The 19527-nt window shown below is 38.7% G+C and overlaps 1 protein-coding gene across 6 annotated transcripts in view; it reads right to left on the reverse strand.

Moving 5' to 3' along the window:
* Positions 1-19527, reverse strand: part of DOP1A (DOP1 leucine zipper like protein A) — a 95330-nt gene that overhangs the window by 13727 nt on the left and 62076 nt on the right. For all 6 annotated transcript variants that reach the window (XM_084753457.1, XM_084753458.1, XM_084753456.1 and 3 more), the window contains 13 exons: positions 19100-19252; positions 18705-18802; positions 17403-17662; positions 13808-15794; positions 12525-12636; positions 12265-12447; positions 10662-10787; positions 7528-7662; positions 5760-5815; positions 4571-4675; positions 2490-2556; positions 1971-2115; positions 1734-1813 (listed from right to left, as the gene is read on the reverse strand). In XM_084753457.1, the coding sequence (XP_084609583.1) occupies positions 1734-1813; positions 1971-2115; positions 2490-2556; positions 4571-4675; positions 5760-5815; positions 7528-7662; positions 10662-10787; positions 12265-12447; positions 12525-12636; positions 13808-15794; positions 17403-17662; positions 18705-18802; positions 19100-19252 (3507 nt within the window). The remainder of the gene's footprint in view (positions 1-1733; positions 1814-1970; positions 2116-2489; positions 2557-4570; positions 4676-5759; positions 5816-7527; positions 7663-10661; positions 10788-12264; positions 12448-12524; positions 12637-13807; positions 15795-17402; positions 17663-18704; positions 18803-19099; positions 19253-19527) is intronic.

Raw genomic sequence — 19527 nt, forward strand, 5'->3', positions numbered from 1 at the left:
CCTCCCAGTGCTGGGATTAAAGGCGCACACTACCACTGTCCAGCTATTATCATATTTTTTTAAAACTAAAATTCCATGAGACATGTGGTATCTGTCTTTGTGAGAATGGCTTAGTAGACTAACACAATAATATCCAATTCCACCCATTTTTTAAAAACAAATGACATTTTCATTCTTCCTGTCCAGAAAAAACCTCCATTGTGTATATATACAACATTTTCTTTATCCATTCATCTACTGATGGGCACTCAGGTTAATTCTGTAACTTTGTTGTTGTGAATGTGTAGCAATAATTGTCATGAAGGTATCTCTGTAGTGATTTTGATTCTGTTGTTTATTCCTAAATGTGGTCTAGAGGAATCATATGATATGGAATTTACCTGAAGAACTCCCAGCCAACATATTATAGAAATACCTGCACAACTCACAGTAGCAAAATTATGGAACCAAGCTATGTGTCTAACAACAAAGGAACAAAAAAAGAAAACATGGCATCTACATACAACAGACTGTTTTTCAACCATTATAAAGCAATGAAGTTATGTCATTTCCAGGAAAACAGATGCAACTAGAGATAATTACATTAAGCGAATTAAGCCAGTATTAGAATGACAAATTCTATGTATAGTCCTTGACTTCATCTAAATACATAAAATCATGACTATATGACATGAAAGTAGAAGCAACACTCTCAGAAGGGACAAAGGTTCTAACGGGAGGGGATCCAGGAAGAGGGGAGAGTGGAGGGAGAGATTTTCAACACGCAACACATACTCAGTTCCCAATGAATGGGCAAATAAATTGCAGAGTGTTCAAATTAAGACATGCAAATGGTCAATAAATACATGAAAACATGCCCAACATATCCAGTCATTAGAAAAATACAAATAGGGCTAGTTGTGGTGATGCATGGCTTTATTCCAAGCACTCAGGAGGGAGAGGCAAATGGCTATTTGAGTTAGAAGCCAGCCTGGTCTACAGAGCAAGATTCAGCATAGCCACGGATATATAGAAAAACCTTATCTCCACAACAAACAAACCCCAAATGTCTGCTAGGATGTAAGTGTGTGTGGTAGATAATCTTTTATGACATGGTCAGAATGTAAACTAGTTCAAACACTATGGATATTGGTAAGGAGGGTCCTGAAAACATTAAATACATGGGACAGGAAAGCAATAGCTTAAGATCATCATCATTTAACAAACAAAAACCACAAATATAGTCAAGGTCAACACTCTGTATCTAGAGGTGGAGGGAAGACTCAGTGGGTTAAGTGCCTGCTGCACAAGCACGGGGGGGGGGGGGGGGGGATCCTTGTCTGGGTTGTCAGCACCCGCGAGCAACCTGGGAATGGTGGTGTGTCTGTAACCCCAATACTGGCAAGGCGGAGACAGATGACTCCTCAAAATAAAAGGTAGAGAATAATAGATGAGGAGACCTGACATCAGCATCTAGCTTTCATATGCTTAGGTGTATGTGCATGTCTGTACACATATGTGCATGCGTGTGCATACAAACACACGCAAACACACACACACACACACACACACACACACACACACACACACGTGTTGTCCCTACATTGTCCTATATTTGGTACTTCTTTCTACCAGTAATTTCTATAAAAGCAAAATGATATTTGAAATTAAAAACTTTTTGAGAAGTTATTATTGATATGCACTACTCAACTGCTTGCTTGAGTGTGCATGTGAAAATACTTGGTGAGGTTTACCTCAGAGAGCAATGTCAGTGCATGGACACTATATACCGAGGGAGTTATGTTTGAGGTTTCCATTGCAGGTGATAGCATATCTAAATAAAGAGAAAAGATAGTAGATAATGGTTAGTATTTTTTCACTGAAAAAAGCTACTAGCTAATAATGAAAAAAAGGATGAGCTTATGAAACAGCGCTAAGTAACACTGCTTAGAAATACATGCTAAGAGAACAGCACTCAAGGAGAGCAATACCTTCAACGTCAGACTCCAGATTGGTTCCATCCACCATTATTTTGGGAGAAGGCTTAACTTCCAGATTTCGTCGGAGCCATGTTGTCTGTTCTAGCGAGGAACCAGCAATCGCACCAATAGCATCCACTATTTTGTGAGTCACATCCTAGAGAAACAAGGAAGAACCATGTTTGTGAAAGTGAGTTATAGACTTTTGAAGTGTTTCGTTTTCTGACAGGAGATGTTTTATAATCCACATTGCTCCCTCCTCCCTCACCCTGTCCAGCAGTGATCTCATGCAGCTGTGGCTGGCCTCAAACTCCGTGTGTGCTGTAGATACTGGCCTTGGACTCCTGATCCTATTTCTCAAAAGCTGAGATTATAGACATGAGCCACTACACTGATACTGTTTTTTATATAATAGACAATCTGGTCTTTTACTGAATGTTCATATTTAGAAAGAATATCATAGATTATGTTATATGACTCCTAATTTTAACTTTTAATTCTGCTAACAACCTTGAATCAAGAATGCCTTACCTGAAGGTCTCTTTGGTCTTTTTTATTTTCCAAACTAGGATTTTTCATAATAAACTCATTTAGAACCCTGTAAGAGCCATTTTAAAAAGAAAAAAGCTATCAGTCCAAAGAAAGTGAAAATGATGACATGTAATTTCTTGTAGTATCTTCCAATAATTAACATTTATGCATGGAAAGCCACAATGATGCTAAGAGCAGTATTTGTATGAATACTCACCTCAACTAGAAGAGATCTGGATTTCTTACAATCAACAGCAGTAGAATTTGTGGCTCAGATACTAAATGATAACAAATCTTACTTGCTATTTTCTGTTCTTTAGCCCCATCTCAGTGTCTCTTGAATTTGGTGCTATAAATGACTCTCCTTATGTCTAAACTGTTGAGCAAATCACTATCCACTTCAGTGACATATATTAATGGCCAGGCACTGTTCTAAGAATTTAATAAATGTTAACTCTTTTAACCCTCTTAACAAGCATGTGAGATAGGCGCCATTACTGTTTCCATTTTACAGAAGTTAAATGACCTACCCAAAGGTCATATATCTAAGTAAAGAAGCTGAGATTTGAGTACAGGCAGGAGCCTGTTAACTACTGGACATCCTCAGGTGTTTCTTAGCATTCAATGTCATCTTCTAAAATATACTTCTACCTCTTTTTCACTTCTTTTTTCTCGTAATCAGGTATCTTTGAAAAAAAATCCCCTTTCTTCCCCACTTCACCTCCCCTTGCTGTTCTATGTTTACTTCTTGCTACTAAATCTTAGTGCTCCTCTAATCTCTGATCCCGCCTCTCACCTTTCCTCTCATCCTAACTTCTTCCAGAAGGTGCTACCTCTCTCTCTTAACCTTTTCTTTGTGCATGTGTGTGTATGCCACCCTGCCTGGCCCATGATTGTCTCTCTGCCTCTCGGCTCACTGTAGCAGCACAGGGACTGCAGGCACTATTGCCTGGGACTGTATGGAGCTCTGTGGATCTGAATAAAGGTACTGACGCTTTCATTGCAGGTGCTTTACCTACTGAGCTGCCTCCTCAGTGCCTTCCTAACCTTCCTTTACAGATGCCACACAGACTACTCCTGGCTTTTAAGTTTTTTCGGAAGACTCTCTTCCTTTCTAGCTCCTTTCCCTTTTTTCTGTTTCTAAATGCCAACATCAGTTGTTCACATCTTATCACAGTTCCCTGCCCCTAACCCAAGAAGCACCATCAGCTCATGCCAATCTCTCTCACTACTTTCATTCACACTTGAATAAAATCCACTTCTCTTCCCAAGAAGCTCCCATCTCCCTTCTTACCCACCCTAATTTTTTATGATTTCACTGCCTGTGACACACCATCACCAAAGCAGATGATGTAGCTTACCGCAGTATATCCTTTTTCTGCCTGTCTTCACAAAGGCAGTTTACTCTTAACATTGTGATTCACTTACCAGGCTTGTCTTTTGAGGCAGGGTTTCTCTGTGTAGCCTCTTACCAGGTTTTTATTAGGGTCCTACTATAAATTCCCAAACCCGACACCACCCACAGTGATGCTTACTGTTACTGAGGTAAGGGTGACTGGCATTCACCAAATAATCACAGATATTATTAGCGTTGATAGAGAAACTCCAAGATACAAAAAGAAATGCTTTTTTAGTAGACTATTTACGTGCAGGATTCTGTGCACCTCTTCTGTGAAATTCCTCTTAGCACGCTCACCCATTTCCCCCACAGTGCTTCCCTACCTACCCCACGAATGACGACTGTTGTAACAGCTTTGTGCTGTGTTCCACATCTTGTCCATGCCTAGACGCCCTATATTCCTTCCAATCCCCTCCCACTTGTAGATCTTGTATGTGTGGGTCTGCATCTTAAGATGCCTGAGAACAGACAGATTACATGGCCACACAATACATGTTCCTCAGCAATAAGGAGAGTGAGGATTATGTATGTGTATGTATGTACATATATGTATAGGTATGCATTTCTCTGTGTATGTTATTTGTGGCTGAACTTGGGTTCTTTTGCATAATAAGTATTTGCTCTTCTGCTGAGATGGTTTCTAACCCTTTAAAATAACATGTTGTTAAGGCAGATTACTTACCCTAGTATAAGAAACTGCCCTGGGGCTGGGAGACTCAGCTGTAGAGAATCCTTTAGAAGGACCAACAGTGCTGTCCAACTGTCCACTAAGTTGGGCACTGGAATTCTGAAAGATAAAACCAGTTTGTATACATAGAAACCACAGTAAACTTCAATTTTCTCATGTCTTCTTACAGTTCTTAACACATGTTCTAAGGTGTCTGAAGATTTACACTTGTAGACTATGAAAGAACACAACTTTTAAAAATCTTTTATTTTTTTACTAAGAAAAGGGAGCATATTTAAAATACTCGATGTGATTTCCTACTATCTCTTATCACATATACTTTCAAAACCAAAATATAACTGCATTAATTCTTTAAAATTATAGTCCATCTCTGCTGCACGATAGCCTCCCACCTTTAAAGAAGTGAGCAGGATTTCTGTTTCACCCAATCTTTACCCCACCTGTGCCTAAACAGACTTTATACAGTTCTTGCTCTAAGTCACCATCAACTTCAATACACCAAAACTCCCGTTTATCAATGTTAGTCACAAATTAGTGCAGTTGCTCCATTAGAGAAGATTAAGAACACTGCCTCCGTTCAGGGTCAGCTAATAGCAAAAGTGAACACCAAACATGAAGATATTCTCAAGTTATTAGAATTTGTCTTTTCTTTTTCTTTCTTTCTTTTCTTTTCTTTCTTTTTTTTTTTTTTTTTTTGAGATGAAGCCCCTAGCGATTCTGAAACACACTATTTAGACCAGGCTAGCTTCAATTTCATAGTGATCCGCCCGCCTCTGCTTCTGAGTGCCAGTATTAAAGGCAGGCAACACAGCAGCACGTTTTTTGTTTTGTTTTGAAATGGATTCACCTCTACCAATGAAAACAGCAGTTCTGAGGCAGTGATCACGATTTCAAGAGAAGGTGGTCAGTTTCTTCCAGCTCACTGTCTTAATGTCCACACACTGTCTGATACCCCACGCCCACCTACATCTCTGGAGTGTGGGGTCTGCACAGCTCCTTATCAGCATTGCCCATGATTCCCGTTAACACCACATTCCTCTGTAGTTTCCTTCCTTTCCCTTCAGAGGAAACAACAGCAACAGGAGCAAGCTCACTACGGGAAAGAACTGCAGTGCCTGCACTGTGGCTTCCCAAGCTTGACGGGTGGCAGCTGAGTACGGAGAGGTCTGCAGCAGCATCTTACCTCTGTATGTAAGCATAGAAAAACTGGAGCATGCAGACTTCCAGAGAAAGATGTTTCTATAAACAAAAGAAATTAGTTTTACAGTGAAGCAAAAATATGTCTTTGCTGTTATATCATTGCAACTACTCTGACTTGTTATATAATTTTTAATAAAAAAATAAAATAAAATACTGGTTTGTTATTTTAAAAAAACATGCAGCTTTCTCCTCTCCACTTAGTAGGAAAAATTCACAAGATAAGAACCATTTAAAACTCAGAAAATAGACAGACTAAATGACCATTAAAAATTAGTTGTAGATTATCAATTTTTAGTATGTGAGAAGAAAGTTGAAGAAGTTTATCTTATCGAAGTAAATCTACTAGTCATTGACAATAGTTCTTCATTCTGAAAGCATCATAGTTAATACTATTTTAAACAGCTTAGATTTGGTGATATCAGAATTAGGTTAAGGTTTTTAGGTTATAGGTGTATAAGTTTTTTAGTACACAATCTGTTAAATCAGTATAATTAGATCAACAAAGATTAAAAAATTTAAAAATTTTTTTTCTTTAAAACAATGTTTTTCTGTGAAAAAAGCCCTGGCTGCTCTGTAATCACTTTGTAGATGAGACTGGCCTCTAACTTAGAGATATGCCTGCCTCTGCCTCCCAAGTGCTGGGATTAACGGTGGCTGGCAGACACGAGGCGGAACTTTATTCCTGAGCATTACAACAAAGTAAGAGCACTCACTATTGACAAAGATCTTTTCTTTGGGCAATTAAACAAGAACAAAAGACAATTTTTTTAACATATATGTAATAATTCCTAAAAATATGATTATACTTGTTTGGCATGGCTCAAAATGTCTTGTTTGTGGTTGGTAAATTTACAAAATTACGAACTTTTAGGATGGCAGAAAAGAAAAGTCCCTAAACTATGTAGATCTGTTTCTTAGCTAGAGACTAGCAATGTGAGTAGAGCGACTGTCACATCCATTTCCTGTGGTCCTCTCAAGTAAACAGACGGTTGGAGGGACAGGAAGTGTTAAGACAACATGGCACTGATACAGTATCTCAGATAACAAGAGCTGAAAGTGGATGTCAGAGAACCCAGGATTTGCAGTGATGCAAAATCCATTATAGAACCGCTTTTGACTTGTGTTAATTTTGTAGAGAAATATCCTCGGGTGAGTGCTCTTTACCTCAGTGAGCCTGCTGGCCTGTGTGGGTAGAAGCATGAGCCATGTGCTGCCTAGAGGGCTGTGTGCTGCGTCTGTCTGCTGCTCCTTGCGCTCTCTTTACCCTCAGTGTTTCGATGCCTCTGCCCCTGGCTTTGGAGCACAGCCCTCATGATCACAAAGCACAGTATTATACAGGTCAAGGAATGTTGCTGTTTAGAAGAGTGTCCTGGCAAAAGTGTGGGACTTTACAGAGGTGAGCAGCTCACTGGACAAGGAAGCATCAAGGAAGCAGTGAGACCTAGAAAGTAGATTTTGGGCTCCAGTGTCTGTGTTCTTCTAATGAACCAAAAATCTGTACTAAGAATTTAGTTCACAGTTCTTGACTGCTTCTGCTGCACATATGGAGAAAAAACCGGCTAGCTGTTCATTACTGGCTGTAGGAATAATATTAGACTACCAAGGAACTCAAATGTTTTTATTAAAAGAGTGCTGTATAATAATCTCTGGAATCTGCACAATAATCACAATGAAATTACTATACAAAATAATTCTTACCCATCAGTTCCATTTCTGAAACTGAATTCTAAGCAAAAGCAAGGCCTTCTTACCTTGTCCTTGGCTATGGCTGGAGGCTGCTTTAAAACTTCTTTCACAGTCTGGATAACAGTCTCTGCTCTCATGACACTGATGGAGCGAACCAGTTCTACCAGTAAGAGCTGTTCCTCACTGGCTACAGGGATGACCTGGAGAGCACATACAGTCACGGTATTAATGCAGGCTGTGCATGTGTGAATCTTTTAAGGGAAGTCACAGATAAAATATTTTTGACCCCTTCTTAATATAAAGATGACCTTTGAGAATTAAATTTTTAAAATCAATACATGAATCTGACTTCATAAAAATCAAAATCAGGGCAGGCAAGATGGCTCAGTGCATAAAGGTACTTGCCATCAAGCCTGACCACGTTCAGTTCAACCCTCAGGACCTACAATGGTGGAAAGAGTGAGACAACCCCTGTGGATGTCTGATCATGCACATGGGTATGATGGCACATGCACATCCACGCACAAATAAATAAAATAAGTTATATACCATGTACCTTAAAGGAGCCAATTCGATTCTGCTAGTTACTTTCTACTGGCTTCAAATATCAGAGTGCTACTTTGCTACTTATATTTTTCCTTTCTCTAAATTCAAAATTCTAAATATTAACCATTGAACTCTGAGTCAGAGGACAAAGATTTGACTTTCTTTGACTGTTTTCCCTATCCTTCAGAGTAATTATGATCTCACTTAGATCAGTACCTAGGTTCAAATCACTACACATGACATGATTATATTATTGTTGGTTTGTTTTTGTTTTTGTGTTTACTACATTGTTTTCCCCAGAGTTACTACAAAGCTTGTTTTGGTCTGCTTCACTTATCAAAAATTCATTCATCCTTAAAAGCTCTGAAACTGGCAAGTTTCATATTTAAGTTTTTTAAAATGATTCATCTCATACATTTTCTTCTTCCTCTCAGTCTCCTCTGTGCGCCCCAATCCCCACCCACTTAAGACACTCTTGTTGGACATCTCTCCGCTTTGCCTGAAACTGGAACTCTGTAGGGCTGTTATCCAAGGTCAAAGTGATGCTTGTTCTCCTGTGGTTCTGAATTAAGAGAGAAATAGTGACCTTGCACACTAGTGGCACCGCATAGGCTGAAAAAGCCTACAGTAAGAGTTTGGCTGGCTATGGAATTGTGTGTTCAGACTGATTTCCCATAGAAATTTGCAGCATTGCTAGGGTCAAGTATTACCACTATTCCCTGGAGTGGGACAATTTTTGTTGTTGTTGTTATTATTATTATTATTTGTTTGTTTTTTCCTTTTAAAAATTTTAGTATCTTCTCTTTATCCCCAATGTTTGATTTGGGGACATACTGAATTTTGTGTGGGTATCTTCAGTGATAAGCATGACCTGAAGATTTATTTCTTTCATTGCTATGGATTTTCTTGTACTATTTCTATAATATTTTTTCTATTGTTAGAGGATTGCTCTGGTGCCATGTATTTTAATGCTAAATCCTGGCCTCCAAACTCTGTCCCTGCTCAGGTGAGCACATTCTCACGTACACCTGTCCTTGTGTAAACCTTGTTTCACCTAATTTAAAGTGATTGGTTAATAAAAAGTGCTGAAGCTTGGGATTAGGCAGAAGAAAAGGAGTTGGAGTTTAGGGTTCCCAGGCTGGGGCTGAAGGATCATGAGGGAGAAGAGAAGGAGGGGGATGCTGGACAGGATCAGAGAAAAAAGGGAAGTGGAACGGCACCATGGGTTAGTGTGGGGAAGGAGCACATGGCTGGGCCAGCGTGGATGGAGGAGACGGAGAACATTAGCAAGTGCTTATAGAATTACAGATGGGAGGTGGCCCAAACAGAAATGAGAACAGATGCCATGGTACGGGGGTCGGGGGGGTCTTGAGAGGTAAAAGACAGCTTAGGAAGTAATATCTGCCATACCCTAAGTAGAAGCTATTCTAAACAATACAACAGGTGTCTGTGTCTTTATTGTTTAAAAACAGTGAGATAATACTGCCATAATAATTCTAGCCTAATTAATTATAAACATTTATTAGGCCTTACTTTTAAATTAATCACAACAGTCTACGATTTTGTTCATTTCTGCAAGAAGACATTAATTATCCAGTATCACACTCTAATTTTCATAACTTACCCATTCTCCTTATCTTTAAGTTTACATTTCACTTTAGGTATTTACTTTTTTGTTTCTGTTACAGAACTGAGATACAATAAAATTTTTAATTTTTAAATGGTCTTTCTTCCTCCTTTATATGATATCTACTACTAAGTCTTCATATGAAAAACAATGTAGGGGCCGGGCATAGAGGTGCATGCCTTTAATCGCAGCACTCGGGAGGCAGAGGCAGGTGTATCTCTGTGAGTTCGAGGCCAGCCTGGTCTACCGAGTGATTCCAGGACAGCCAGGGCTACACACAGAGATACTCTATCTTGAAAAACTGGAAGGAAAAAAAAATTTTAAAAAGGAAGAAAAAAGAAAAACAATGTAAAATGGCAGAAATGTTTACTTTTCTTACTTTAGGAATGTCAATATATATGTAACATGGAATCTGAAGGAAATGACAAGTCAGAGACTTGTAAGTGCACAATCATGATTTCTGAAAGTAAAATGATTTAATAGCATTACTACTCTAATATACCATGATTTAAAATATAAAACACATTTTCTAGGTTGCAAACTCACAAAGTCATCAAAATTTTCATACAATCCAGTCAAAATCAAAATATGAGTTATATTTAGAGACATTAATAACTTAAAAGACATCAGATAATGAAAAACAAAAGCAAAGATGAAAACTTTTTTTGGTTTCTACCCCAAGTCACTAGATTACAAAATACATAGTATTGTAATTCCTACTTGGAATACAGTGACAGGCATGATATCATAGCTAATTTTTCTATTTTACGAACATCTTTTTTTTTTTCAGCGCTGAGGTTGAACACATGGCCTCATGTGTGCAAGGCTAGTGCTCTAGCACTGAGCTACTATTCTAGCCCTAAAACACAATCCTTCACACTTGATATCCAGTTTCAACAAAAATTTTAGACAATAAGTCATTATCTAGAGCTGTAGACAATGTGATCTATGAAGAATTTAAAAATCAGCACATAGAAAATAAAATAAATAAGCACAGTTTTGCCACATGTTTAATTATGAGTATACCTTTGCTCTGGAAGGGGTTTTGGTCTGTCTTCTTTCATTCCACACAAACGCAATGGCAGCCATGAAGTGAACACCATGGTTCATTGAAATGGGTCCCAGTAACTCCAGGATCTGTTGTCTTAAGTTCTAAAACAATTTAAGCAGTAAAACATAGGCATTAATAACTAGATAAAACATTTAACTCAATAATAGTAGAGAAATGTTTAAACAAATTAATAGCTGTCACTGGGCAAGGTAGTGCACACTTAGTGTTCGGCAGCCTGAGACAGGAGGATCAGGAGTTCAAAGCAAGACTCTGCCTCAAAACCGAAGGAATTACAACCATGAGTATTTTAATTTTAAAAAGAAAGTAAAAAGAAGGCTTTTTTTTGTTTTTGTTTTTGTGTTTTGTTTTTTTCGAGACTGTATTTCTCTGTGTTGCCTTGCCCATCCTGGGCTAGCTTTGTAGACCAGGCTGGCCTTGAATTCACAGAGATCCACCTGCCTCTGCCTCTGGAGTGCTGACATTACAGGCATGAGCCATCATATCCAGCAAGAAAACATAATTTAAAAGAAAAAAAAAACGAAGTAAATGTCACTAAGATGATAACCAATCACTGTGATTATATACTAGAAAAGCCCTGCTTGACATTACGTTTTATTTAGTTTAAAATATTAATCCACTATTTATTATTTACATGGTATTAGGCCTGTATGTGAGTCAGCAGGCTAGAGGAGGGCACCAGATCTCATTATAGATGGTTATGAGCCACGAAGCAGTTGCTGAGAATTGAACTCAGGACATAGGATGTTCGGAAGAGCAGCAGAGCTCTCAACCTCTGAGCTATCTCTCCAGCCCATTTATCCACTATTTTAGTCATCACTTACAAGCTTCTTTGCCATTAATGCTGCAATACACCTTGTGTGTAACTTTACTTTAGAATTAACTTGTAAATCAGTTTAATAAGGCAAAGATTTTAACTTTTTTGAGATGGCGCTTTACTATATCGCACAGGCTGGCCTGGAACTTGGGAGGTAGCTCAGGCGTACTTCAAATATAGATTTTACTGTCTGCCTAGAATTACTTGCATATGCCCCCATACTAGGCTTGATTATAAAATTTTAAATTCTCTACACATATTACTGAACTATACCCTGGGGTGTGGGGATCAGGAGGCAGTATGTAGTAAAATGTTCATTGAAAATGTACTAAAAGAGGAAAACAATGATAAATGTAATAATGAATTTCAAAAACATATCAAAGGAAACATACTAGACATAGAAGACCAAATAGTGTATTAACTCACTCCTATGAAATACCCAGAAAACTGAAATGCACATGGAAAGAAAACGGATTAGCTGTTGATTAGGGTTGGGGATGGGAAATGGGAGCAAGCAGGCACAATGAATTTTTTTTTTTTTTGGTAATAAAAAGAAAACTAGACTGTGACAGTTTCACAGTTTTATAGATTTGCTTACTGGTTTGGATCCCTTAAAATGGTTAACTGAACTAGTTACTACTTAATCGACATGGGGTGTCACATACACTATCTAAGTTAGCCATACATTTTGAAGGAAGTCCTCAAATAGAACTTGTGCTCTACAGAAGCGAGAGTTGTCGAACCTTTGTGGCTCCCAGATTGATCGTGGTAACAGATGCAGAGGCAGCAACCATCATCTTCTCTGAAGCATCAGCTTGGTACAGTATGCTCCACAGCAGAGTTACAGAGGACATGATCATGTGAAGGATGGAGAGGATTCCACTGCGCGCTTCAACCAAGTGTTTCTGGTCCACATTGACCAAAAGCTGTTAAGTAGAGGACAACAGCTCTTACTAACTGAGGCCAGTCTTTAAAAAGAACACAAATATTTATGAAGTCTTACTTGATGATACTGGGTAGTAGGATCCAACAAGCAGTAATGGATAATGGCTGTGATCCCTTCCAAAAGAGTAAGAATCATATCTGGTGGGATAATTGATGCCATCCACAAAGGCCTGAAAAAATGCACACAACAAAAGTTCTATGAAAGCATACTTCAGAATTTACCACTGGTAAGCTGAGTACAGTGGTGCATTCCTTTAACCCTATCACTCAGGAAGCAGAGGCAGGGAGATCTCTGAGTTCAAGGCTAGCTTGGTACAAAGTGAACCCAGGACAGCCATGCCTATTACCAGAGAAACCCTGTTTCAAACACACACACACACACACACACACACACACACACACACACACACATCCAACCAAACCAAATAACAGCAACAAAAACAAAACAAAACAAAAAAACCCCATCCCCCCACCCCACCAAAATTGCCACTAGTAAATGCCAGACACACAGCAGCAACTCAATGAACATGAATGACAGTAAAAGAATACAGCAGGGCTTCCTATTTCCTAGTCTGCAAGTGAGCTGGTCTAACAGCACTAGAGTTGGTTTGGCTAAAGAACTATATATAAAGTAAACAAATATAGCTACTGCAAACCTCCTCTACTGGAAAGTGCCATGTCAGCTGAGGTTTTTCTAGAGAAAAACCAGCCACCAGTCTACTAAACATTTACCTAACTATTCACAGACCAATTTTGAATATGGCTGAGAGACACAGAGTTTACTACCAAACCAGGGAAACCTAAAACAAAATTAGATAGGAAAAATACTTTAAAATTTAAATTAATTTCAGCTGCAAATTAATTTGCGTTTCAGTAGTACACTAGATAAGGACTGGGAAAACCTCACTTTTGGCCGTTCAAGCCAAGAGACTGTCTAATTTAACTTCAGTCCTTGAAAAAAGAAAGGCCTACTTCTTTTAATCTCCATTCTAGATCTCTTTTACTGATACTCAATAAAATACTAGAGCTGAGCTTTAGTTTTAAGAATGGCATACTATTTGTAACATACTGAAAACCACTATATTTCATTTACTCATAGATTTTTTTTTCTTTGTGGTGGTCTTAGAGATCAAACTAAAGGTCTTATGCAGCTGAATACCCACTCTACCACAGCCACACTCTGTGTTCCATTTAAATTGTGGCATTTAAAAAAAGTCATACACACACACACTAACAACAAAGTTAAAAATAACTCTTACCTATCAGATAACTATGCTTTCTTTGCATTTGTATTGTTGAATTAGCATCCAAATTGACAACAAAGCTAAAATCAATCATTACCTACTATCAGATAATCCTGTTTCGTATCTGTACTGTTGAATCAGATTGTCCAAATTCCTGCACAGCTGTAGTGTCACAGAAACCACGACTCTCTGTAGAACTTTTCCCATGTAAGGTAGAGTAGATGTGATTAAGCCAATCCACTGTGGATGCATCTTACATGCACAGTGCTGATGCAAAGCTCTAATCACTGCACAGAGGAACATGCCTTGACAAGTGATTGGCTGAGCATGCAGATACTGAAGAGAAGTCATGGGCTGATGGGGACTGATATGCTCCAGATCAGACACAACAAAGTCAAAACCTGCTTCATTCTCTTCAGGAATCGTCATCACTCGGTGTTCTAAAACAATCAGCCTCTGAAGCACCCTAAGGAGCTGTGACTGGAGTGTGCTGCCATTGTCAAATTCATCCTCTGAGAAATTGATGAGGCTGTCTTCTGAGAAGCCTTCCTCCACAGCAATCATGTTCTTACCTGCTGCTTTCTCACTGTGCCATTTTTGTACACTGAAGATAGATGACAGCAAGCAATGGAGAATCACTTTCTGAACTTTGCACTTAGACAGCATATCAGAGATAAAACTAGGGAAACCCTTTGCAGAGCTTTCTATTACCTTTGCTAGCTCTGTAAAGAGGAGAGTCAAAATTTCTATGCTCATCATTTGCATGTTTCGATTGCCTATTAAGTCTTGGGTAGTGACCTTGACATGAGTTGGGTAATGGCTACGCATGTAATATAAGCAGAGAGAAATTAGAATCTCAATGTACATGGAACTCCGGAAGTTATGATTTGAATCTACTGGAATGTGGCTATAAAAGTCTTTACCCATAACAGAGATTCGGTGTCTTGCCAACAGATTCTGAAGCAGTGACAGCTGAGGAGTGTATGCATTATTTACGCTTGTGGTTGAAATGGCATTTACAAAAGCAATGGGGTTAGTTTTCAAGATGGACTTGATGGCAGAAAAAGCATACAAAGTCCTCGAGGAATCATACAACTGCAGATACAGGAGCACATGTTGGTAGAGAGGATGGATGTTGAAATTGGGAGATTTCCTAGATCCTGGAGAACCCATATCACTCTCAATTTCGGAAATTTCGCCCTCTCCACAGCTATACCAGTTCTCTAAGTCCAGGCCATCACTGAAGAAAACATTAGTCGGCTTCACTTTCTCACTCGCAGCTCTCTTCTTGTCCTCGTCCTTTTTTCTGGCAAGCTTGACTTTGGGTTTTGCACCTGGCTGTTTACCTGATTCCTTAACAATTGTTTCTTTCTCAGAGATTTTTTCTGATAATTTTTCTTTGAAGCTAAATTGAATACTACTGTGACTCCTTTGTCTAGACTTGGTTTCTGGGGAAACAGAAGAATCGTTTAGAGTCTGCACTGTTCCTGAAATACAAGGTGAGGAGCTGTTTCTGGAGATCCCATTGGCCAAGCACTCACAGCCTTCCTCTGTAGACACAGACAGGAACTGAGGGCTGTCATCACTCGGCAGCGCATGCTCACTGTGTTGAGGAGCCGCATCTTCACCTTTAGGAGCATCTTTACCTACTTCCACACCAGTACTCCTTGGTGGCAGGGATTCTACTTCTAACTCAGATGTAACTGATGCAGATTCTGCCTCCAGGCCACTCACGACTTTACATATCAGGTCAAAGACGACTTGCTGAACATCATCATCTGGGGAGCTTGCCTTTGCCACATGAGGCTCCTCATGAGCATTCACACTTTCAGGATCAACCTCGTAACTAAAGTTGTCTCCGGCAGAAGACTGTGAACATCCTGAGTCAGAGCTCTGAAGTATTTCCATCTGCTGATCTGGGAGGTCAAAATCAGACACAACCATGGGGATTGTCTCGCTGCTGGTGCTCAGTAGGGAAAGTCTGTCACTCAAAGGATTAACAGTGAGACTGAAATTCTCTATTTCATCCATAGTAAGAGGCTTTTCACCATTTCCCTTTGATGCAATGAGGTGCACTTGGCTTACTGGCATGTGACACAAATAGTAAAGGAGGAAAAACACAAAAGTTATTAAGATAACTAAAATATACAAAAGTAGACCAAATTAAAAACTGTAATCATTATTTTCATCCCCTACATACATCTTCTGATTAAAACTACAGTTTACCATTATCTTAGAACTTTTAAGTAAGATGATCATGTAGAAGACTATTAGAATTTATAGCATAATGACAAAAGTACATTTAACAGACAGAACATAAAAACTCGCCTTTTTTCTCTAAAATAAGATATTCCTTAAAATTACTTTTTCCTCCTTATATGTTACTCCCCTTTACTTATGCTGGTCAAAATTTTAAAATAATATATAGCTTAAAGTATCAATAAGTTCCTTGAGTTTAGTACAAATTCAACAAATATTTATGAACTATCTAGCATGTGTCAGATTGGAAACAAAGAGGAGTTTAAAATGAGTAGAGGACCACAAACACATTCCGTCATTTCATACCACATAGGAAAGAACTATACTATATTTGAAAAGGATCTGAAGTTTTGGCTGTAGGCACAATGAAGCAAAGTGCTACCAAAGCCCTGGCATGTCAGCCTGAAACTGATCTTGGAGGCGAAATGAGAACTCAGCAATAGTTAGAGACTGGCAGGCACAGCGCTACCACTTGAATATTCTGGCATTAAGCAGGGCAGTGCAAGTTCTTAGAAAATCCACAGCAGGCAGAATAAAAGCCAGTCAGAGAAGACAAGACTTGGCACAAACATACTAGAAATGGAACGGTAGGACTTAAAGTCACAGCCTTCTGAACATCAACAACATAATTGGTAAAATAAGCTGACCTTACAGAGTGATTTGTCAAGAAACAGAGTCATGATATATGAGAGTCTTTGGGGCACTAAATTATAACACAGGACTTAACAGAAGGCTCTCGTCAACAATTTGTAAGAAGTAGACGTCCTAGCAACAACAATGGATGGCAAACAAGATGCACTAGTCACTGAATGAAGCAAGTCACAATCATGTCTACAGCTAATGTTAAAAATGAAACTTTGGGAGGTATTATTCCTACTATACAGAGGAAGAAAATTATCTATTACATCTAAAGTGTATATTACAACGCCTCCTCATGAAATATCAACTTTTCCAGGATCTGGATTGCTACATAAATTCAAAAGTATTTCCATTAAAAACTAAAGGCTGTCTCTGAATACAAATGTGGCTGATTCCTCCTCTGAGAACGTCAACTTATTAAAGAGACCTAAGAGCTTAAAGATAGTTACTGATGAAACATATTTGGAACTAGCTAGATAGGACTCTTAACAGATGAAGAAGGGAGGAAATAAGATATGGGGAGAAAATTCCAGATGCAATTCTCTCGTCAGCTGAGTGTAGTGGCACAGCCTTTAATTGCAGCACTTAGGAGGCAGAAGCAGGCAGATCTCTGTGAGTTTGAGAAAAGCCTGGTCTACAAAGCAAGTTCCAGGACATCCAGGGCTACACAGAGAAACTCTGTCTTGAAACAAACCAGAACACCTAAGTAATTCTCTTGTCAATCACGCTTAGGGTCATATCTCACTTATTTGAATAACTTACATCTAATTAGAGATATTATACTTTATATTTACCATTGTTGCAGGTAAAATTTTGCATGAAATGCCTGTCATGTTCCTCTCCTGGATAACAGGAAGTCTTACTCCAGTAACGTTCTGCTTGTACACGCTGCACTGAAACCCTCTGAGTTTTTGGATGAAGCAGGAGAAGCAATAATGGTTCCAGCACTCTTGCAATGTCATGCCTTTGCAGCACCTGGTTCAGCCAGGCTTGTCCCACAGAGCTAGTAGAACCATCTAGACTAGTAAGGCTATCTAACATGATGAACAATGACCTAAAATAAATACCAGCAATTAAAACAAAGAACAAGACACTTTTAATTATAGTATCAACTATTCTGTAGTTAATATCTTCTGTAGTAATAAAACATTTTCTCTTTGTATACTCACATTTAAAAACCTTAGGTGGATATGCTACCTCTACAGCATGTTACTCAGTGTTGCTTGGTGACATATTTCATCTGTATCGTCATGCTCTAACGCTTCTGCACTCCAATGCTCTTCAGGAGTCAAAAGAATGCACTTAACTCACGACACCCCATAGAAGGTCTGGGGTATAGTTTGAAATAAAAAACCCTAGGTTCAAATCTCGTGTAGAGTCTTAAGTGAGCAAGTTAATTTTAATGAGCCTCAACTCTCTCATCTCTCAGATTATCATGGTACTTGTCAAATTAGAAAATTATTTGTAAGGTACTTGGTTCATTATATGGGCTGACTAGATGGCTCAGTAGAAAATCCCTTAAAGATGGTGCTGCTGGCTGAAAAGTACTGGCTAACTCAAAATTGGGCTGTAATCATAGTTAGACTTGTGGCCACTTCTCTGAGGCCTGATGGCAAGACTGCTGTATTCTGATACTGTATGAACCAAGACACATCTAATATCTAAGTATGACTAGCTCCAATTGTTTTTACGTTTAGATATTCAAAATAATCTCTGTAGACTAGATATTTTTGAAATCATGGGAGGCATTTAGCAGTGCTTTCAGTTAAGGCAGAAAACTGAGAATGACTGAGTAATAGTTCAACAGTGTGAATACAGATTCAAGAATCTGGTGCACTGATGTATCCCTGACACAATACAATGGTGCTCGGCACATGGCAGAGACTTGGTGATCAGTGGCCAATGAATGAAAGGAAGGGCACTTAGTTCTCTAGAGATTAGAAATACAAATCTGATGGCTAAGTGGCACTATCAAATATTTAATATAACAGATTTTCTAAGGAACTAATAAATTCCATCACCAAACTTGACAAAGAACTTAAAAAGAGGCAAAGAAGACATCTGACTGTAAAATGTGAATATAAAATGTAACCAACCTGTCAAACGAACGTGCAAAAGATGACTTGTTTATGTGGAGATCCCTTGTTAGATGCCAAAGAACTGCAAACTTTGCATGTGCTTCCATCCTTATTTTCTGAGAAACAAAGCAGATTAGTTTCATCACAGATGAAGATATTAAGTGATTTTAATAGAATAAGTACCATGTTCAGTGGCCACAGTACTCAAGTAGACACTGCAATAAGCTTTTAGTACATTATATAACTTTAGAAAATTATATAACAAAATATTTGCATATAGAGAGCAGAGAGGGGAGAAAGGGAAGAGAGGAAAAAGAGGGGAGGGAGGGGAGAGAGGGAAGCGGGAAGGGGAGAGAGGGGAGGGGCAAGAAGGGAGAGGGGAGTGGGGAAAGAAAGTGTGCAAGAGGGCTTACCTTATCTTTATGTGTTAACTGCTGACTTATAACATCCTCACAGATGCTAGAAGAAGGAACCAGATTATGTAATTGATAAAATAGTTCCACACTTTTCTGATGGTGTTGAGGTGTCCCATCTCCTAGTTGGTCCCATAATGTTAAGGCCACATGCTACAGAAAAAAATGCAAATACATTATACAATCCTTACAAAAGTAAAACTTTGCTGCCCACTTTTTGGTTATCTGGACTTTTAGAATCTTTTACAATAATTAATTTTTTCCTTTAGACTTATTTTACACGTGTGACTGTTTTGCTTGCATGTATATAAATACCAAATGTGTGCCTGTTGCCCACAAAGGTCAGGAGTGGTTGTTGCATCTCTTAGGCCTGGAGTTACAGACAAAGTGAGCAACATTTGGTGCTGGGGATTGAACCTGGGTTCTCT

The sequence above is a fragment of the Acomys minous genome (genome assembly GCF_964271855.1).
Source record: "Acomys minous genome assembly, chromosome: 13".
NCBI classification, from domain to species: domain Eukaryota; kingdom Metazoa; phylum Chordata; class Mammalia; order Rodentia; family Muridae; genus Acomys; species Acomys minous.